The sequence below is a fragment of the Canis lupus genome, chromosome 30, assembly GCF_048164855.1.
Source record: "Canis lupus baileyi chromosome 30, mCanLup2.hap1, whole genome shotgun sequence".
Taxonomy (NCBI): domain Eukaryota; kingdom Metazoa; phylum Chordata; class Mammalia; order Carnivora; family Canidae; genus Canis; species Canis lupus.
The window spans coordinates 32,027,084-32,049,658 of record NC_132867.1 but is presented as its reverse complement, the minus strand read 5'-3'; the positions used below and the strand labels follow the sequence as shown (position 1 = coordinate 32,049,658).

The 22,575-nt window shown below is 44.2% G+C and overlaps 1 protein-coding gene across 4 annotated transcripts; it reads right to left on the bottom strand.

Moving 5' to 3' along the window:
- Positions 1–435: 435 nt before the first annotated feature.
- Positions 436–22,312, bottom strand: IFNAR1 (interferon alpha and beta receptor subunit 1). Of its 4 annotated transcripts, XM_072806794.1 has the most exons (12): positions 21,757–21,896; positions 21,250–21,468; positions 16,564–16,687; positions 14,878–15,056; positions 12,971–13,128; positions 12,719–12,857; positions 11,672–11,813; positions 8,336–8,535; positions 8,086–8,243; positions 5,891–6,041; positions 4,861–5,006; positions 436–3,725 (listed from the first exon to the last, which is right to left on the bottom strand). In XM_072806794.1, the coding sequence occupies exons 5-12, from the start codon at positions 13,037–13,039 to the stop codon at positions 3,486–3,488; spliced, it is 1,245 nt and encodes a 414-aa protein (XP_072662895.1). In that variant the 5' UTR covers positions 13,040–13,128; positions 14,878–15,056; positions 16,564–16,687; positions 21,250–21,468; positions 21,757–21,896; the 3' UTR covers positions 436–3,485. The 4 variants fall into 4 exon arrangements, with proteins under 4 accessions (XP_072662895.1, XP_072662896.1, XP_072662893.1 ...); XM_072806795.1 differs by lacking the exons at positions 21,250–21,468; positions 21,757–21,896 and adding an exon at positions 22,208–22,312; XM_072806792.1 differs by lacking the exon at positions 21,250–21,468 and having other exon boundaries at positions 21,757–22,146.
- Between the last annotated feature and the right edge of the window lie 263 nt (positions 22,313–22,575).

The following is a 22,575-nucleotide window of genomic DNA, read 5'->3' as shown; positions in this document are numbered from 1 at the left end:
CAGGTGCCCCCAATAAGTAAAACTTTAAGAAAAAATGTGTCCAGATGGCAGGAGAGATCAATTTACATGTGGGATTGGGGTGTGTCCTTAGAAATCTCTGAGTTTATTCTGAGAAGAAATATTTCTAGAAGGAAGGCAGTTGAGTTCAGGAAAGCAGAGTATGCACCACCACTGCAACCTCATTTAATAAAGGCTGTGCTCCATCCAAGTCTTAAGTTGAGGTTGTGAAAAGGATAAGAGGGAGTCAATGAGCTGCTCTTCCAGGAGCTGGGGGACAAGACAGCTGCAGTGGTGCCTTCAGGATACTCAGTGCCTGACATTGGAACATTTGGCCCAGGCGTCGGCCCCCCTCTGCTTCACTGTGAAGGCACCCATTGTAGCACCTTTTGTATATGAAAGTTTAAGCCTAAGCATGACAACAATAAAATAAAAGACTTCTGGTCTCAGTGTTTATTATATAAAATTGTTCACAGCAATAGGGTTGAAGACAAAAACACAAATACAACTTTACTGCATAGAAACACTGAACACATGGTTTACATCCTTCCACAACTCAACTAACACACAGACACCGTCAGAAACAACCATTTGGTTTCAAATTGTAGATTTCACACATTCGATAAGGATTTTCTATGCAACCTCCATGAGCAATGCAGTGCAATTCTGTAGATGCTGGGGATACAGCAATGAATAAAGGAAAGTCCTTGCTCTCATAGAGCTTCTGGTCTCATGGGGGGCAGACAGATACCAGACAAAAAACAAACATACAACATGTCAGGTAGTCATAGGAAGGAAGGGGGAGGAAGGAACGTTTCTGTACACTCAGGATTCTTAAGAGCAGTTAGGGGCTGCCTTTTAAAGGCCGCAGGTTGGGGAAGAGATACAAACTCTAAATTATATTTAAAAAACGAGCTTATAGGTTATAAATCTCTGGTCAGATTCTACAGTTCATAGCTCTGAGTAACATTCCTAATTTTTGAATTAGAATCTATACTAGTAAGTACTTCATGAAATCCTAATGGAATATGACCCATGTCATATGTGAGGGCAAGGATGGGTATAAACTTGCGTGGATGTGTTTACACGCCCATGTCACTATTTACGTGTATCTTTAATCTATAATAGATTATATGGTTGTAATGATACACATCTTTGACATAGATTTTTGACTCTATTCAGCCGCTCCAAGAACTATCCGTATTGTACTTCTGAGGTGGTTTCTTGGTGCTCCTAAGTACAGGATTATTTCCAAGTAAACTATTCTTCAGAAAGAACACTTAATGCCTTATAAGCAAGCACCTTCTGATTATGCTACATGTAGACCATAATGAAGAATGGAAAGAAAGTACAATTTCATGTCTAGAAGACAAGGCAAGAATGAAGGGGTTTTGTTCACTGCTGCTGAGATGCTTGTTCCCTGAAAAAACCAGGATCTTCAAACCTGAAGACATCCACTCCCACATCTTGGGGACCTAACGATTTCACTGGTGTCTTCTTCTTCTTCTTTTTTTTTTTTTTTTTAAAGATTTTATTTATTTATTTGACAGACAGAAAGAGCATGAGCAAGGGGAGTGGCAGGCAGGGAGCCTGATGTGGGGCTTGAACCCAGGGACCCTGGGATCATGACCTGAGCAGAAGGCAGGCACTCAACCAAGCCACCCAGGAGCCCCTCACTGGTGTCTTCTGATTCTAGTATCTAAGATTCCCCTCCTCCACACCCCACAAAGGACATCGAGTGTGAAGCGGCTTCTTGCCTGGGCCTGCGTGCTGGATGGGACCACTGCGTCAGCACTGTCTGAGAGTTGGTGGTGGTGGCGGGGAGGTCATAACATGCTCCTAATCTCTTCTTTAAAGAAGCAAATTTCCACAGACAGGGGCCTTTACAAGTTGAGAGCCAACCCAGAAGGTCTGCTTGAAACTAGACGACTCTGGGCAGAGTGATCAAGAGGTGGATGTATGGGGTCACCTTCGGGATTCTCCAGCAGAGACCTGTGTTGTGGGACCCTCAGGGCTCCCTGATTTCCACTACGCTCTGCTGGACGCCGGGGCTGCAGGTCCAGGAAAGCACGTGGTGTGCTCTCTGGAGCTGTGGGTGTGCCGAGGAGGTGCTCCCGGGGGAGCTGCTTGCCACCTTTTCTTCCCCACAGGTCAACCTGGGACCTCAGCAGGGACTACAACACAATACTGGCCATAGGTTACGTCCATCCTAGCCTGCTGTGATGAAAATTCCTAGACTTCCTATGAAGGGGGGAATCTCCATGAATAATTTAAAAATACATTACAGGTGGCCTTCGAAAAACATTATGTAATTCTTAAAATTGGGTTTCCCTTCCAGTTACATTTTCTTCCTCACCTTGATAATAAATTTTCGCTTTCTTGAGTGTGTATGAGCTGGGCAGGAGGGGTACCTGAATACTGCCACATGGTAGAGAGAAGCTGGCCAGGTACGAAACATGACACAGGTAAGTTACATGCCAGTTATACCTCAATAAAACTGAGAAAGAAAGAAAAAAAAAGAGATACAGATGAGCAACCTCACAGCATGTTAATCATTAAAAGCTGATTAGACACATTCCTCTTATTTTTCACTGAAGTCCTCTGCTTTCCTCCTCTTGATTTTATTCTTCTTACCATCCTGTTCTATTGGTAGTATTTTCTGGTCCCAAGACTTCCTGTATATACTGCAACTACCCTCTACATACTTCCTTATCTTAAAATATTATAATCACTTCTCTAATTAGGCCATTTTCCCTTTCTCTGTAACTTCAGTGATTGAAATTCAAATCCGAAACCTGTTCTACCCGGTTGGGAATTAAGTTATGAGTCAGGAAGTATTAATGCGTATGAAAAGATCACCTGGTTTGAATCCTAAAGCACCAAAGGGATAGGTGATTGTGATGGAGGAGCCCAGGTTTTGGGACAGGGTTCCCCTGAAAATTGTAAGGATCACAATTTCTGGCACCTGTGGATGTTTTCTAGATTAAGCTATTTTTCAGAAAACCAGTGGTAACGGTATTCAGCTTTTCTAAAGAAATTTCCTAAGGGTTACATATACTTCAGTGTCAAAAGTGTCTAAATACCTCCTGAAAAATCCTGAACTATAAAACTGAAAATGGAAGACGAATCAGTGACACGGGCAGATCCAGGCACAAAGTGACGGCATCACTGGACAGGGACACAATTCCTCTGTGTGCTTTGCCACAGTGGTACTTGAGATGTCATGAGACAGACCGAGAACATTTTCTGGGATTTCACTCATTTCATCAGATGAGTCCAGTGTCTTTCAAGCCTCTGCACAGGGAAAAGAATACAGAAAACTTCTGTCCAACAAATCAGTGCTTGCCTGGATTTAGGACCTGTGACCTGAAGATGTTTCCCTTCCCGAATAAGCCAGCATCCTCTGCATAGTTACTGGGCAAAGCAAGAGCTCAGGCTTCTGGTGTGGCTTCCACGGAACTCCCACGTCTTTCAGGGCTCCCTTCTGGTCACTCGCTTTCCTGTTGCAGGAGCTCTTCGCTGAATTTGCTTCCACCGCTTTCATCTTCATTCGAATAGTTTCCCGAATCCTGACTCGTTTGGGAACTGTATTTTTTGTGATCTTCATCAGTTTGATTAGTTTCTTCTACTGCAGAGATAGTGTTCGTATTTTCAATGATAAAACACCTTTCCGTTTGTTCCTCGGATGTCAAAAGGAGGAGATTCCAGAGCGGTGGCTCAGAAAAATACTAATTTAAGAAAGGGGGAAGAATAGGAACAGAGTGTTTAAAATAGTAATGGTTTTTTAGTTTTAACAGCAACAGTTTCTTACATCCACTACTGAGAAAAGGCTAACCTCTTGGTGTTCATATGAAAAACCAGTTAGGAGCCTCTGGATGGTGCTTAAAACCTTTAGAATAAGCCCCTTCCTAGGATGGTCATGTGCATCTTGGCACAGTCTTAAGGCAGGTAGGTAAGAGGACCCCAGAGGGGGGCCAGGGAGCACAGGAAAGGAAGGAAACGGGAGGTACATTGGGGCTCTGGAATGTAGAGAGTTGCTTTTGAAAAAAAATTTTTTTAAAGATTTTATTCATGATAGACACAGAGAGAGAGGCAGAGACATAGGGAGAGGGAGAAGCAGGCTCTCCATAGGGAGCCCAATGCAGGACTCGATCCCAGGACTCGGGATCATGACCTGAGCCGAAGGCAGATGCTCAACCACTGAGCCACTCAGGTGCTCCTTTTTTGAAATTTTACCAAATAAGAGCACTAGTTCTAGTTCTCTTAAGTGATCTGTTCAAGTTCATAGAGTTAACATATGCAAACATATAGCAGTTGATCAACAATTCAACTTTGGGTCTTGTTAGCTCCAAAGCTAGAGCTCCAATTGATACTCTCAAGGCAGGCAGCCTGAACCCCCGCCCCCACCCCCCGTCCCCCGGGTGGACACACCAGCCACAGGCTAGGTCCTGGGCTTAGGTCTTTGTCATTTAGTGCTTTCCTGAGATATGCCAACCTCACAGGGGTGCCAAACATGAGCCTGTGAGGTGTCCCAAAAGGAGGCTCATGTTCTGTTATTTCATTTTCTGTGATGTCACCCACAGAACCTACTGATGATGAAGCTTACGGCTGTTGGTGAATACCCAGCCTTTCAATGGTAAAACAAATTCCAAGGTAGCCAAACTGAAGAAAGATACGAGATTCACGCCAAACCTTACTATTCCACATGAGATGATATTAAGTGACTGTTTCTAAAGCCAGTTTACTAAAAGTGAAGAAAATATCCCAGTCTCTACTATTTCCCCAATATTAAGAAAGTATATATATTCTGTTGAAATCAGATTCATTTTAAGAAAAATCCACCTGTTGACAAAAGTCACATACCTCATCTATAGTGGATGGAGGTTTACTTGATGGAAAGAACACATAACTGATACATCTCAAGAGAAGTTTCACAACATAAATGACAACAGGGATGGAAAATATTGCAGCACAAATTCCAGCTATGAGCCAGGTTCTAGAAGTATTTCCTAAAAATAAAGTAAGTGATGTTTAGCATCGACATAGGTTTTGACACACAAAAACATGAAGGGCTGACAGTCTGTGTGGGCAAAATATAGCCATGTGAAAGGAAAGGTAACAATCTAAAGGTAACATGATATACTTTAGAAATATTTCTGGTAACATGGAGCATACAACAGCTGTAGGCAATGCATTCCCTTTATCTATCTATCCATCCATCCATCCATCCATCCATCCATCTGTAGGATCCATGCCCAATGTGGGGCTCGAACTCATGACCCTGAGATCAAGAGTCTCACGCTCTACTGACTGAGGCAGCCAGGCATGCCCCCTGGCCCCTCCTTTTTAGGCAGTGCATTTCCATTTAAAGAGTGGCCTGGCAAAGGAAAGTATACAATATTGACATATAGCTACCCATGTGCAAAGTGTTCTCTAGCACTTCCGTGACACACAACTAGCATAACTAAAACCATTCTGTGACTAATCAGCATCTCGAAGTCAACAATGAAAATTGCAAAATACAAAATGGGGCTTAACCATTCCCACAGAACAAAATTCACAATTGAACTAATGAAGTGATTTCCACATAATTACATAAAAAATTACGTAAAAACAAACAAAACAACCAACCAAAACGACTAAAAATAGTCTTATTAAATGTTAAAGAGTAATTATTAAAGGCAATAAATTATGTGGGTATTGGATGAAGTATTAAGCATTCAAAAACATGGAATCGTGCATTAAAAATATTTTCTAAAATTCAAAGACAGCCTGAAAGTCTACATTTGATTCATGTAGCCCATGAAGAAAATATTTTGCAATTTTCAGTGAACTGAATTATTAGAAGTCCAGTTACATTAAAAGAAAGAGAGATATAATCAAAGATTCTGACCTGGTTTTGTTTTCTCGCACACAGTATCACTAAAACCACTGCTTTTATTCCACTTGTCATCCTCGATGAGTGCTCTGGCTTTGACACAATATTCAGTCAGCGGTTTCAATTTAGAAAAAGTAAAATCAGTTTTTTTCTCCCGAATTTTTCTCTGTAAAAAATAAGTAGATCATTGATAGACTACCTTATGAAATCGGAGTGGGAACATCGATTTCCTAAACTCTCCAAACATTGTCTACGACTGGCCTCTCCCAACCATTTAGTTGGTGTAAGTTTAAGAAATATACATGCTTTGGGGGATCCCTGGGTGGCGCAGCGGTTTGGCGCCTGCCTTTGGCCTAGGGCGCGATCCTGGAGACCCCGGATCGAATCCCATGTCGGGCTCCCGCTGCATGGAGCCTGCTTCTCCCTCTGCCTGTGTCTCTGCCCCTCTGCCCCTCTCTCTCTCTCTGTGTGTGACTATCATAAATAAATAAATAAAAAAAAGAAATATACATGCTTTGGACGACAGATTATAACCCATGTCAAACTTAAAAATGCTGCTTCCCCAAAGGAATATGGTACATTCCCTTTTTAAAAAATATGATACATTCCTAAGATAACCTGTTGATCAGTATTTATTTATTTATTTATATTTTATTTTAAAGATTTATCTTTTCATGAGAGACACACAGAGAGAGGCAGAGACATAGGCAGAGGGAGAAGCAGGCTCCCCGTGAGAAGCCTGAAGCGGGACACAATCCCAAGACCCTGGGAACATGAGCTGGAGACGCTCAATCACTGAGCCACCCAGGTGCCTCATGTTACTCAATTTTTAACCTTATAAACATCCTTAAAAAAAAAATAGTTACTATGGCTACCATTTTAAAGAAGAGGAAATGAAATTTCAGAGAGGTAAAGCACCCTGCCTGAGGTTACACAACTTGGTGGGCCTGAGGTTACATAACTGGTTGCTTGAGACACAAATTTAGGTTTTCCTGATGTAGGGACAACTGAGAGCTGGCTGTAATTCTCAATGGGCTAAATTATACTTTGGTTACAGTACATTCAGACAGTTAAAAGGAAAAATAGCCCAGTCATTCTAATTTTCTTAGATTTCCAACAGAAGAGGAAGTCATTTATAGTGTTTACCCACTCAACAACACAAGGTTTTTAAAGGTTGATTCCTTGATTGTAATTCTATAGGGAAATCACATGGATTGTCCAATGTTGTGTATTGCCTTTGTCTGTGGTTTTTGGATTTGAGCGTTTTTTTTTTTTTTTAAGAATAATTTACCTATTCATGACAGACAGAGAGAGAGAGAGAGAGAGGCGCAGATACATAGGCAGAGGGAGAAGCAGGCATCCTGCAGGGAGCCCAATGTGGGACTCGATCCCAGGACCCCAGGATCACGCCCTGAGCTGAAGGCAGACGCTCAACTGCTGAGCCACCCAGGCGTCCCAAATTTGAGTGTTTAAACCTCTGTTTCTTAACTCTTTTTTCATGACTCCCCTTGCCAAGGGGTCCTTTTTAGAAGACTGTTTTCAAATCCTTCCCCTTCCATGAAATTGAATAACAAGGGACAGGATTTGGTGCAGCAAAGCAGAACTCTGAAGTATGCTCTCCTCTCGGAGGGCCATGAACCAGCGTACCACCTGAGACTCTGGCCTCCTCCAGGTACCCTGCCCCCAGGGGATATCTGGCAAAGTCTGGAGGTTTTTTTGGTTGTCACCACGGGGAGGAAGTGCTACTGGTGACAAGTGGGCAGAGACTGGAGATGCTGCTAAGTATCCTATAATGCACAAGACAGCTCCCACAACAATCGTCCAGTTTGGATGTCAACAATGTTGAGAAACTCTGCTTTAGATAAATCCCAGGAATCATATTAAAAATGCAAATTCCTGAGTTCCATCCCCAGAGATTCTGATTTGGGTAGTAAGAGGCACAGGGATCCAAATGTTGACAATAAATCCGGGGCCCAGATGCAGGTGATCCATAACTATGCTATAAAACAAAACAAGGAGAGATGCTAATATTCTTTATGTTGTAAATATAGGAGTTGATCCCAGAGTCTTTATTAAAGTTTAAAAATTTCCCAACATTTTAACCTCAAACTTTGTCTCCCCAAATCCTAGTTATAACCCTAACATTACAAAACTTTCACTATGTAGTTTAGTTGCTGTTTTCTTTTTTTCTTTTTTCTTTTTTTTTTTACCTCAGCATTTGAAGTGTTTTCCCAAAATACAATTTCATAAATTAGTGGGAAATTCTGGTTCACAGGCTTGTTTTCAGACTCTTCTGGAGCACTGATATAGACCCGCAGGGAAACATCATTGGTGGATTTCATGGTAATGACCGGGGGCAACAGGGTAACTAGAAAAAAAAAATGTATAGACATAATGATCAACTTGGAAAAAATGCGAAGACTTCATAAGCACAATCTGAAGTCAAAAGAACTGGCTTACTTTGTAACTGAGCATCAAATTTTTCTTCTTTAGACCAAACGGATGTGGTATTTCCATCAGATGCCTGAACACGGATAAGGTAAATTCCCTTTCGGAAAGTATTTTGAAGAAAGACACATTGGGTTGTGTGGACATTTTTACAGCCTGGTATTTGTTTCCATTTACCTGAACTGTCCCCAGGAATCTTTTTTAAATAGGCACTTCAAAGACAAAAAAAAATGTATTACAAACATAGTAGTTCAATAAATATTTATGAAGTACCTAGAATATGCTGGACACTGAGGGGTTAAGGTTACAGAGGGAAGAAACGGTCCCCACCCTTGGAAAGCAGATAGTACAGTGCAAGAAGCACACCTACAACACAAGAGAACCAAAGCCCTTGCTCTAAGCGCATGTGACAAGGCGCAGGTGTGCTAGAGCTGCCCAGGGCCAGCCCACAAGAACAAACTGCTGAATTTTCAGGAATGTGCCGGAGCCAGTTATTAAAGTCGTTATTAAAAATTAAATTACACAAACTTACAAAGAAATAGTATTAAAAATAAAAGATGCGGGCAGCCCGGGTGGCTCAGCGGTTCAGCGCTGCCTTCAGCCCAGGGTGTGATCCTGGAGACCCGGGATCGAGTCCCACATTGGACTCCCTGCATGGAGCCTGCTTCTCCTCTGCCTGTGTCTCTGCCTCTCTATCTGTTTCTCGAATAAATAAATAAATAAAATCTTAAAAAAAAAAAAAAAAAGATACTGATGGGTCACAAGCATCGGTGACAACCTGGATCAAAACTCATGCTGTCCTAATTCTTTCACTACACTGTATTGTCGATGCTCCAAGCTATTTACGTCTATTGGATCTCTCAGATGGAAATAATCTACAATGCGAGTCCTCGTGAACATTTCTTCCCAATGCCAAGTTTGGTGACATCACGTTCAAGCTTGAAAGTGTTGAAAGTCACCACAGTAAAAACAAAACAAAATGAAGAGGTGATCACAGTAGGAGTATTTACATCATGAAAACTGGCAAAGCGCTACATTATCAGGCTTTTTTTTTTTTTTCCTTCTGGAAATCCAGCTGTGAAGCTTAAACACCAATGGGTAAGTGTCATAAGGGAGATATATGCCCAGTGTGGTAAGAGCGAGTCTAAACAGAATACGGGCACCTGAGCATGAAGAGGTCAAGTAAGCTGCTCAGCAACCAACTGCTCAAAGCCACTCAGTTCCAGCCTGGAATGTGTAAGCCTCCTAACTGGTTCTGTCTTTGGCGTCTCTGTGGTCTACGTACAACGTGGCGATCCTCACCCTCCTTGAATACAGACCTCATGCTGCCTATCCCTCAAAGCAAAATTCCAAATGGCTGGACCCAAATGCCTATAGGAGAGTCTGAGGCCAAGCCCAATCTTATCCTATTCTACTTACTCAATTTTCTCATTCATTGCTCTCCCACGCCCAAATGTTAACCTTTCTCAAGGTAGGTCTTCTTCCACATGGTAGGCAAAATTTCAAGATGGCTCACAAGGTTTCCACCCCTGGTGCACATGTTCTGTGTAATCCTTCCCCTTGAGTGTGTGCAGGGCCCATGAACTCTTGACTAGGTGACATTATATGGCAAAAGTGCAGGGATTTACAAATGAGATGAAGGTCTCAAATCAGTCGACTTTGAGTTAATCCAGTGAGACTGAGCTGGATGGACCTGACCTAATCAGACAAACCCCTAAAATGAGGGATCCAGGGATCAGAGATTTGTCTCTCCCTGTGGCCCCCAAGAAGCAGGCCAACGTAAGTTGTACAGCTTGGAGAAATGAATTCTTCCAACCACCACCTGAGCGTAGGAGAGGACGCTGAGGCCTGTACGAGACCACAGCCCAGCCTGATACCTTGCCTGCAGCCTTGTGATACCCTGAGCAGAGGGACCAGCTAAGCCACGCCTGGTCCCCCGACCAGAAGTCACTGGGAGATAACAGCACTCTGTAAGCTGCTAACTTGCTGGTAATTTGTTACAGAGCGATCTCTCCCCCTTGCCTTAACCTAACATTATTTTTATTTTTTAAGATTTTATTTTTATTTATTTGAGAGAGAGCATGAGCAGGGGGAGAGGCAGAGGGAGAGGGAGAAGCCGGTTCCCTGCTGATGCGGGACTCGATCCCAGGACCCTGGGATCATGACCTGAGCCGAATGCAGACGCTCAACCACTGAGTCACCCAGGTGCCCCTCTATTTTTGATTTCTGTAACCCTTATGCCCTGTAGACCACTCCTCAGCCCCAAATCACAGCCTGCCAGGCCATCGCAGCTGCCTGCCTTGGATTTCGGGAAGCACGTGTTGTATTCTGTTGTAACTTTACCATCCCTAGGGTGCTTCATACAGGGTGCCAAGCACCCACAAGAAACTTCGAGACCGGACACCAGAAACCCCTCTCCCTCCCTGGTCTGTGGCCCTCAGACTCCACATACTTCTGAGAGGGAGGTATAGGCAAGAGATGACTGCACAGTTTCCTGGTGGGTCGGAGAGCTTACGGGCACAGGAATGTGTTTCCATTCCACAGTGAACAGGGTCGAGTCCACCAGAGCGGCTCCCACTGCCCTTGGCTCTCCGTCCACTTCTGGCTTCTCTCCCTCTTCTCACTCTTCCTTTCCTGCCCTTGCTGGCATTGCCACTGGTCCCTCTTTTCCTCTGCCCTTGGCAGGGCCTTCTTACCCATCCCCTGCCTCCCCTTGATTTGCCTCTTTACCGGCCACAACTTTCCAGCCAACACGAACTACGTGCAGTGCCCAACCGCTTCCACGGTGCTGGGACATCCTACCTAGTTGGCTAGAACGCTGTTCTCTCCAGCTTTCCCTATTTCCCGCTGAAGCGATCACTCCAAAGAAAATCTGCCCAAACCACTAAAAATCGTCAAGAAAACAGGAAGGCTAAGTTGGAATGGACTGAGGTCATCCCGAGGACTCATGGGAAAAGGGAGTTCTGAAGGAAAGGTCAGGGTCATCTGTCAATTACTCCAGACTGAGGAAATAGTAAGACACACATAAAGAGAGGCAGACTTAAAAAAAAAAAAAGAAAAAAAGAAAAGAAAAAAGAAAAAAGAAAAATGCAGTAAGTCCACGAGACCTTATTAGAAATATGCCCACTTTACAACAAACGAAGAGACCGAGGCCCAAAGAGACTAAGGGATCAGCTCAGTGTCACTGGTTAGTTAACCGCAGAGTTGGGCCCAAGAGAAAACACCCCGTTTCCAATATGGTACAATCTCCTGAAGCAGTCACCTGTGCAGAGAGCTGTAGCGGGCCGAAGCCCAGTGCAAGGAACCCTAAGAAATTGGGCAAAGGGACACTCATGGATGAGAACTTACTAGAGCCACTGAGCTTGGAAAGTAACATTTGGACGTGCGTGACCCCATTTCACACTTCCATAGGGGTAATCCCATCTAAGAACAAAGATGTTGTTTTTAGAATCAAGCCGGATGTTTTCTGGTGGAGGCAGTTTATTTGCAACTAGAAGACAGAGAATACAGAGAAAAGCATACATTTTTACTTGAGTGAGAATACATGGTAAGGGTTCTTTTTTTTTCTTAAAAATTTATTTATTTGAGCACGAGAGAGATACATGGGAAGAATTCTTAACAGCATGGGCAAGAAAATAAAAGGCTTACACATGAGTTACGGTGTGGGTTTACACTATGGGATAGTATCACCCACTTAAAAAGAATGGGATAGGGGTGCCTGGGTGGCTCTGTCGGTTAAGTGTCTGCCTTCAGGTCAGGTCATGATCCCAGGGTAATGGGGTCAAGCCCCGCGTTGGGCTCCCTCCTTAGTGGGGAGTCTGCTTCTCCCTCTCCCTCTGCTGCTTCCTGTCCCCATCTCTGGCTTGTGCTCTTTCTCTCTTAACTAAATAAATAAAATCTTAAAATTAAAAAAAAAAGAACATGATAGATCGTATGTGCTGACATATGAAGAGATCCTCAATGTAATAAGTTAAATAAGCAAGTTGTAAGATATATCTAGCAAGATCCCATTTTTTTATTTTTAAAGATTTATTTATGAGAGACACTTAGAGAGAGGCAGAGACACAGGCAGAGGCAGAAGCAGGCTCCCTGAGGGGAGCCCGATGTGGGACTCGATCCCAGGACTCTGAGATCATGACCTGAGCAGAAATGCTTAACCGACTGAGCCACCCAGGCGCCCCTAGGCAGAACTTTCATTACTGTTCACTTGAGACAAAAATCCCAAATACGGTGATTTTTTTTTTTGCTTATCTAAGTGCTATTGTAATGTTTTTGTTTCAATATCTATTAAAACCATCCTATAAACGTCAGCAACAAAGGGCAAAACCGCCAACATCAAGAGACTGCCCACCTGTATATATAGTTATGGAATCTACAGCAGAACTTCCTCCTTACCTGGGGTCTTTATACAGTACACAGGACTATAGATACCGTTTTTTCTCGGCAAAAGTCTTGCTTTAACTTTTAAACAGTAAGTGGTCTCTGGTGAGAGATTATAAATTTTATCTCTGGAGTAAACAGTTTCAGTCCTTCTCTAGAATAAAACAAATAGAATACTGCTCTTCAAAAAAAAGAAAAAGGTCAAAATGGAGAACAAATTCTTGTCTTTTTTCTCTCCCATTAAACAGAGGTACAAAGAATGCTTACTTCTCCACTTGAAGAGTTTTTCCAGATATCTAAGCTGTAGGTAAAGCTGGAGCTATCCAGAGCCCACATGACGCTGTCTCTCGCTCCAGGCAGGGAGATGTTTATTATGATTGTCTTATCTTCGGCTTCTAAATGTACTTTTGGGGGACCGATCTGAGCTGTAAAGAAATGAACACATTTATTTGATCACTTCATTAATAGAGGGTGGAAACATTCAGGGATCCGCTCCAGGGTACGCACTCTCAAAGTTGATCATTCAATGTGTTGACAGAACGGATGCAGGATTTTAAGGAAAAGGGATGCTAAAAGTGACTCCAAAGCTCTTGGCGCTATCAATGAAACAGGTGCCATCTGTAGTGGGGATGGAAAATTAGCTGCAAGAGGAGCAGGTTTGGAGTGGGAAATCAAGAGCTTTGTTTGACCTGATGACTCAGACGCCCAAGCAGAGATGGTGACTAGAGAGCTGGTGATACAAGTGTCACGGTTAAGGGAAAGGAGTGGGGCTGGAGATGTAAGTTTGAGCTTTTCTCAAGGGCACACAGATTGGAAGGACCGAGGGTAGAAAAAGAAGAAGTAGGACAATCCAGCCCTGCGGTAATCTGGCACCGAAAGGCCTGCAAGGCCTGGAGAAAGGGGCAAAGGAGGGAAGGATGAGCAGGAAAGGAGCTGACAGGGATCAGGGCCCTGGAGACCCAGAAACGGATGGGCTTCCAGTGATCACTGTGGCCCTACACAGGTTCTGAGCCAGAGGAGGGCTGGGAAGTCTCTCGGCATTGAGGAGGGCACCAGAGTCCTTGACAGGAGTGGTTTCTTTTCCTTTTTTTCATTTTTTTTCTTAAGATTTTAAAAAATATTTATTTATTCATGAGAGAGACAGAGAGAGGCAGAGACACAGGCAGAGGGAGAAGCAGGCTCCATGTGGGGAGACCAATAAGGGACTTGATCCCAGGACCCTGGGATCACGACCTGGGCCAAAGGCAGACGCTCAACCGCTGAGCCACCCAGGTGCCCCAACAGGAGTGGCTTCTGTATAGTGACAGGAAAGGAGGTCACATGCACAGGGCTGCAGAGGGAGTGGCAGGCCAAGAAGTGCCGAGAGGGACAGAGATCATCCTTCTCAGGGGTTGTGATAGAGGGCTGGGATTCCCAACTGTTTAACTCTCAGGACCCCTTCAAACTCAGAGAAACTGAGGGTCTGAAAGAGCTTTTGTTGGGGATCCCTGGGTGGCTCAGCGGTTTGGCGCTTGCCTTTGGCCCAGGGTGTGATCCTGGAGTCCCAGGATCGAATCCTACATCAGGCTTCCTGCATGGCGCCTGCTTCTCCTCTGCCTGTGTCTCGGCTCCTCTCTCTCTGTGTCTCTCATGAATAAATAAATAAAATCTTAAAAAAAAATGAAAGAGCTTTTGTTGATATGGATTATGTCTTTGAATATTTAGCACAGAAAATGTGAAAACTGCTAACATTTTAAAATATTAATTCGTTAACAGGTAATAATGATAAGCCCACTGCGCCGTAACAAGTATTTGTTATAAAAAATAACTCTATTTTCCCAAAACAAACATAGTGAGAATAGTGGTGCTGTGTCAAATCTAGTCCCATTACTGTCTTAACAAAGACGACAGATGTTATCTCACACCCACCTCTGGAAGTCACCCCACCAATCTCCCTATGATCCATCAGCCTCTGGAAAACTCCAGAATATTTTTTATATTCTTTTAAAAAACTCTATACTCATGGAAAAGGGGCAGAGAAGTCTTGGAATTATTATGAAAACAGTTTGGCTTTTTTTTTTTTTTTTTTAAGTGGGAGATTTCACATCACGCACATGAATGGGCTTGGGAAGTGAGCCCTTATGGTAACAGTAAACGAGGAATATTCTATAATTCAGCTGGCAACTTCCTCTTACCTTTTTCAAATAGGGTGAATGAGTCAATATTATGCCACGGAGAAGTGTTGTTTCCTTCCTCTGCTCTTATACGCAATTTAACTTTGTCGTAAACATTGAGCTTGAGTGAAGAAAAGTCGCACGTGGTGTTGGCAACAGACTGACACCCAGGCAATTTTAACCAAGTATCATTTCCAAGTCTTTAAGATAAAAAAGCAGATGAACAAATAAGCAAATGTATAAAAATACAAAAGACTGTCAGACACGGTTTCTGTTTACTAAAAACTGAAGCTATTATAAAACTAGGCTAAGTAGTTATTCTATGAGTTAATGTCCTGTTAACATTTGAGTTGCCATGTGGCACTCTTGTTCAGCACAGACATACCAAGCTTTTATTTATAACATGGAATAACTCTGATCATTTTTTAAAAAGATTTTATTTATTTATTCATGAGAGACACACAGGGAGAGAGGCAGAGACACAGGCAGAGGGAGAAGCAGGCTCCTTGCGGGGAGTGCGATGCAGGACTTGATCCCAGGACCTGGCATCACACCCTGAGCCAAAGGCAGATGCTCAACCACTGAGCCACCCAGGTGCCCCAAGAGGGTTACTTTATTTTTTTATTTTTTTTAAATTTTTATTTATTTATGATAGTCACAGAGAGAGAGAGAGAGGCAGAGACATAGGCAGAGGGAGAAGCAGGCTCCACGCAGGGAGCCTGATGTAGGACTCAATCCCAGGTCTCCAGGATCATACCTTGGGCTGAAAGCAGGCGATAAACCGCTGAACCACCCGGGCTGCCCTCAAAGTTCAATTTAAAGAAAATCTCTAGAGATAAAAATTCTTAAGTGGCTAATTAAGAGAAAAAACACGTATGTATGTATACAGGTGTATACACATGTGTACACACGTACATACACACACAAATGGCTAAAGCTGCGAGATTATTAACAATCGACTAGAAAACAGCAGTGCCAGGGTTGTGGTTGAAGTGGGGAGATCCTTGTTCTAGAGGTCCTACACCCTGTTTTTTCACTGCCCAATTACTGGCCGCTGTTTCTTGGACAGAGATCATGGTTAGCACACAGGGCCCTGACACCCAAAGCAAAGCACTGTACTTGCTGAGCTGTGTTCTTCTGTAATCCCTTCTTCTGCAACTCCCTGCTTGCCCAGCCTCTTGGCAGCTACAAAGTAGAAAGTGCTAGGGAGAAGGCATAAACTCTAGAAAAAGAGTCTGTGGAAAAAGAGGATCCAATATGCTCATGTTAATAAATTTTATCTAAAATTAAAATGTTGTATATGATGGGGAGAATTGAAAAATCCTGACCATCGGAGAACTGGGGGGCTATTTCAAGACCACGGATAGACCTTTTGGGGTCCTCTTCCATATCCTCAAGACATGTTCTAGTTCGGACCCTAATATATACTCAAAGAAGGTGGAGCATCTAGAAGAGAGAAGGTAGGGCTGTGGTCTACAGAAGCTGTCTGCCATCCTCATCCCCCAAATCTCTTTTGCTACAACACCCAAAGGTCAAGTGGATGAAGTCTCTATTTGTAGAAATGTAAGTTATAAATATTACATAGACATAAAGTTTCTGTAAAAGATAGAAAAACCAATTGTTTCCCAAATCTGAGAAATAAACGATGGTATGGTAATTTTTTAAAAATTTCAGGTGATTCTTGCAAATCAATCAATAGTCACATACGTTTGATAATATGCTGAAAAGGTCACATTCCTGATAGACGGGTTGCTCCTGTTCCACCTTAGGATAAAGGTATCATCAACGATGTAGACCTCTACATTTTGAGGAGATTTTAGAGTTGTTCCTCCTGGAAATAAAGAAACAAGACAGAAGACAATCACATGTACACTGTAAATATTCTTAAAAATGTTGTTCTTCCTTTCACATCATTGATTAAAGAATGAATACATTCATATATAATAAAGTACATGCAAAAATCTAAAAAAAAAAATACCCTAATGATTGCTCTCAGCACAGGGAGGCTGCTAATTATTTATGTAATCTTTGCTTTTGAGAGAGCTGGAAAAAGGCTGAGGTTTTTTTTTTTTTTTTTAAATCTATAAAAAGTAAGCCTTCTATGTCCTAAGTATCTCAGTAAAGCTGGAAAAAATAAGGAAAGATAAATCAGCCTTATCTTTTAATTAAAAGTCTCTTTACCCAAGACATACAAAACGCTAATTCGAAGGAATACATGCACCCCTATGTTCATAGCAGCATTTACAACAGCCAAGTTATGGAAGCACCCCAAGTGTCCATCAACTGATGAAGGTTCAGCCATAGAAAAGAATTAAATCTGCCATTTGCGATGACATGGATGGAATTAGAGAGTATTATGCTAAGTGAAGTAAGTCTGTCAGAGAAAGACAAATACCATATGATCTCACTTATATGTGTAATTTAAGAAACAAAACAAATGAGCAAAGGTAAAAAAAAAAAAAAAAAAAAAAGAAAGGCAAACCACGAAATGGACTCAACTCTAGAGAACAAATTGACAGTCACCAGAGGGGAGGGGGCGGAAGGGAGGCGGGAAATGGGTGAAGGGGATTAAAGGCCATACTCATTGTGATGAAAAATAAAACACCTTCCACCTGCAGATAGATTACAACTCATCTGCAAGCTCAGATGACAGCTGGCATTTTTTAGCAATTAAAGTTAAAAACGAAAAAAGGAAGAAATTGTCTCTGCATAAAAATTTTCTTTGGTCTTAAAAGTGATGTAAAAGATACAAGGTTTCATGGTTTAGTGGCCTCAGTTTTGTTTCACATCTTATTATTCATGCTTTATGTATTCTGTTAAAGAATGGAACAGGTGAGATTTCAAAGTCAACAGCCATACACAGAAACAAATATTCACATGACAAAATCGAGAGAGAGAGATGAATGTTTCTTATGTCAGCCAAGCACTATAGGAACTCATAAAGGTGTTCATATTAAGCCCGAACCCTTCTGATTACTTTTAAGGACTTCCAGTCTCCAGTCCAGAGATCTATTATTTCTTTTTCTTTTTCTTTTTTTTTTTTTTTGAGATCTATTATTTTTTATGCTTCGAGTACGAATCTTCCCAGAGTTTGACGTCCTCTCTTATTTTTCCCTTTTAGCCTCTTCCACCTGTGCTTTTCTTCCTCTCTGACTGACCAAATATTACCCAGATCCAGCTCACGTTGGACCCCTTACAGAAAACCATCATCAAGGACTTCAGCTCATGCTAACTTTGCTCTTTCCTTACATGCTGTAGCACACATCTATACCCCTCAATTTCACACTAAAGCACAGTACACGACACAGTACCTGACATCTACTAGGATCTCAAAACTTGCTGAATGAAGATGTTTCAAGAGAAAACCAGCAGTTTCTTTGCATTAAACACAATCTCCAATCAGATTACAAACTCCTTGAGGACAGAGTCTATACAGCTGCATACTTAATCTGCATTTTTCAGAGTTCTCAGCACAGTGCTGGGGTTAGAGGAGTTTCTTCATCACAAAAGGTTGATCTTTCACTATGACAAGCTACAATTTGTTTTTTAAGATTTTATCTATTTATTCATGACAGACACAGAGAGATGGAGACATAGGCAGAAGGTGAAGCAGGCTCCCTGCAGGGAGCCTGATGTGAAACTTGATCCCAGGACCCTGGGATCATACCCTGAGCTCAAGGCAGATGCTTAACCACTGAGCCATCCAGGTGCCCCAATAATCTAAACTTTTTAAAAGGCTGGCTTTTACATTTATTTATCTCTTGTTCCTACAATACATCCTTTATTTTTGTCTCAGGGCAAGCATGTTCCCTCCTTGTAGACTTTCAACCATAGGCGTCCTTATGTAGAACTTTTTTTTTTTTTTTTTAGATTTTATTCATTTATTCATGAGAGACACAGAGAAAGAGAGAGAGAGAGAGAGAGAGAGAGAGAGAGAGAGAGAGAGAGACAGGCAGAGGGAAAAGCAGGCTCCATGCAAGGAGCCCGACATGGGACTTGATCCCGGGTCTCCAGGATCACACCGTGGGCCAAAGGCAGGCACCAAACCACTGAGCCACTCAGAGGTCCCTAGAAATTTCTTTATTGGTACTGCTCACTCTATTTTCCAGCTAGAGATGTTATGGTATGGAGTCCAAAGGGGGAGGAGCTGAGATAACATTTTCTGAAAACTTTATTTTTATCTTTTATTTATTATTTTTTTTGAAAACTTTATTTTTAATTTGGGGAGCTCCTCAGTGAGTCTCCCCTCCTTCAATTTTCTTCTTTACACTTACTTGCTTGGAGACTTTCCCTTATTCCACTTCTCTAAACTTAATTCCCATTCCATTTGTTGTGATTTTATAGTTTCAATGCAGCTACGGGTCTATAAACCCATAGCTGGGTTTATAGGAATCAACCAAAGGTGTGATGGCATTTGTCATCTCTGGTCTGGACTAGTCTAATTCCAGTAATTCTGGGCCTTGAGACAGGGAGAGGAAATCTGATGGTGGTAGAACCAGGAATTGCCTCTGGGATGCCGTCCTTCAGCTAAAGAAAGGAGACTGCAATTTGGGGCATCTTGGCATTTGGGAGACCAACAGATAACTGATAAATGACAAAGAAATAGTTATTAAACAGTGTTTTCGATTTCACAGATTTTGTTCTGTTCATATTACCAATATCTGTTTGAAAACAGTCTATTTCACTCTGTAGTGTCTAAGATCTATAAATGGGCACTTGATCCAATACTCCCACTTACACAACTGGTTGCTTCTAACCTTTCACATTCCTATGGATGATCAGAAACAATTTACTGTCTCTCTCTCTTTTTTTTTGTAAAGATTTTATTTATTGATGAGACACAGAGAGGCAAAGACATAGGCAGAGGGAAAAAAGCAGGCTCCCTGCAGGGAACCTGATGCCAGACTCGATTGTGGGGACCAGGATCATGACCTGAGCCAAAGGCAGACGCTCAACCGCTGAGTCACCCAGGCGTCCCGATTTACAGTCTTTTAAAGTCTGACATAAATCCAGACACATCCATCCAAATAAAAATTTCCTCCCGTATTTTGTTAATTTTCTTAGGCCAGGGTCCTAGAATTGCATTCACTAGGTTGAAAAGAATGAATATTTTTATGACTTTGAAAGGAAGCAACATTAGGATCTCCAGTTCTGGTCAACATTTCATTTGGTTTTGAACATTTTATTACTCCTTTGAGGAATAAAAACACATTAGTTAATTGAATGATAATGAGGAACTTAATAGTATTGATGGATAATTGAGAATTTAAATAGTTTAACCTTTAGGAAAACAGACAAGTCTTAAGCCCAGGGCACTGCTGCCAGATTCCCAGGGTTTAATTTCCGGTTTGGTCACTGGCTAGCTGTATGGCCCTAAGCAAGCTATTCAGTGTCTCCGTTCACCTGTAAAACGAGGATAACAGTGTGTAGCTTTTTACAGAAAACTAAATGAGTTTATACCTTTAAAGCATCTAGATAATTGCTTGGCACACAGTTAAGCTGTGCATAACTCTAATATAATGCTAGCTGTATATAAAGTTTATTTTAGCAGCCCTCCCCTAATTTAGATTAAAATAAGGATCTTAATGTACATCCTCCAGAAATGCTACTTTCACATGAGAATTCTCGGGGAAATTCTTTTTATTTTTTTGATTTTATGTATTTATTCATGAGACACACACACACAGAGAGGCAGAGACATAGGCAGAGGGAGAAGCAGGCTCCTTGCAGGAGCCCGATGTGGGTCTCGATCCCGGGACTCCCAGATCACGCTCTGAGCCAAAGGCGGATGCTCAACCGCTGAGCCACCCAGGTGTCCCAAAATTCGTTTTATATTACAGCACAATGAGCCGAATACAAAAATTTGAAGAACAAAAGACTTCAAAGAAATTACCATGGGTTATACCAGGACCACTGTACCCATCTACTATATATACTATATTTATTGAAGAGTTTGAGCAGTAGGATACTCTTGTACCACATCAGGGTTCGCTTTTCTAAGCAAACAGGGATTTTGAACATATTAGGTGGCCTCACTGACCCCTTGGATTCCTGCCCTGCGGTGGTGCTAGGCTTTCTTTCTTTCTTTCTTTTTTAAAGATTTTTTATTATTTATTTATTCAAGACAGACATAGAGAGAGAGAGGCAGAGACACAGGCAGAGGGAGAAGCAGGCTCCATGCACCGGGAGCCCGACGTGGGACTCGATCCCAGGTCTCCAGGATCGCGCCCTGGGCCAAAGGCAGGCGCTAAACCGCTGAGCCCCCCAGGGATCCCCTAGGCCCTTTTTCTCACTGGGTAACCCCTCCTCACTACACAGTCAACCTTTTAATAGTTGCCATCCCCACCCCCCAGCGGCTCCCTAGTTAAGTATTAATAAGGGCGGCAAACTGGCCTGATGGTCCCAGACTGTGTTTCTTGGCCGCGCATTTTCCTTTGTTACTTTGTATTAGACTCCACGAAGCCTTGAAGGCAGAGAAATTCCCGCAATCCCGGCCTCTCTCACGTGGGACTGAGTAACTGTCACATTGAGACAACGTTTCAGGCACAGCAACACTGTTTCGCGGCTAAAGCCTCCTTTATTATTTCAGGGTCCAGCCGAGCTCCCGGATTCCTGGGAGAGAAGCAAAGTGGACAGGACGGCCGGGGCTCGCCCGGCGCGGCGAGGGTGGAAGCGGGGTGGGGGGGGGGCGTCCGCCGCCGGGGACCGGTGCGCAGGCCCGCAAGCCAGCGGCGTGCAAGGATGCTCGAACACCATTACCGCCCGGCTTTCGGGCCGAGGTCTCCGGAAGGACCCCGGGAGGCCTCCGCGCGCTCTGCGCCAGTCCCTTCCCCGGACCCCACCGCCCAGCCCCTCGCCCCGCCCCGCCCCGGGCCTGCGCCGAGGCCCCGCTTCTCTGACCTGCGGCTGCGGGCAGCATCCACGGCGCCCCCGCCACCAGCACCACGGTCGTCGCGCCCAGGAGGGTGAGCATCGTCCGGGGCCGCCCTGGCCGAGCGGGTCACATCCTCCGGCACCTCGCGCCGAATCCGGCGACGCCGGGCAGCTCACCCTCCGCAAAGGCCGCCCCGCCCCTTCCTTTCTCCCCTCCCCTCTCCCCCTCCCGCGCTCGCCCCGCCCACCGCCTCTCACCCGCGGCTGCGGGCAGCACCCGGGGCGTCGCGCCCAGGAGGGGGAGCATCGTCCGGGGCCGCCGCTGGCCGAGCGAGCCCCATCCTCGGTCCCGTCCCGCGGAACCGGGCGGCGCGAGCTCATCCTCGCGCAAAGGCCGCCCCTCGCCCGCGGCCGCGTCTCCCACCCCTTCCTTCCTCCCTCCCTCCTCGCCCCTCCCTCCCCGCCCCTCCGCGCTCACCCCGCCCTACGAGTCCTCCGCGGGGAGGTGGGGGGAGGCGGCGGACCGCGCGTGCGCGGCGGGGACCGGGTGGCGCCTCGCCCCGTCCTTACCGCCAGTCGCCGCCCACGGCCGCCCGCCCCCTTCCAGCAAGGCCACGCCCAGCGGAACGCCTTGACCCGGCGGGAGCCGGGCGCGCGCTGCCCGGCCTCGCTCCCCCGCGCGGTCGCGGACACGGAGGGGCGGCGGTGAGGAAGCCGCGAGCCGCCAGGCGGATTCCTGGGTGCAGAGCGCCGTGAGCAACGGCCAGAGCGGCCGGGGCCCTGGCTGCCGGGGCGACCTGCCCGAGGTGCGCACGGGACCGGTGGAGAGTCTCGACGGTCTCCAGA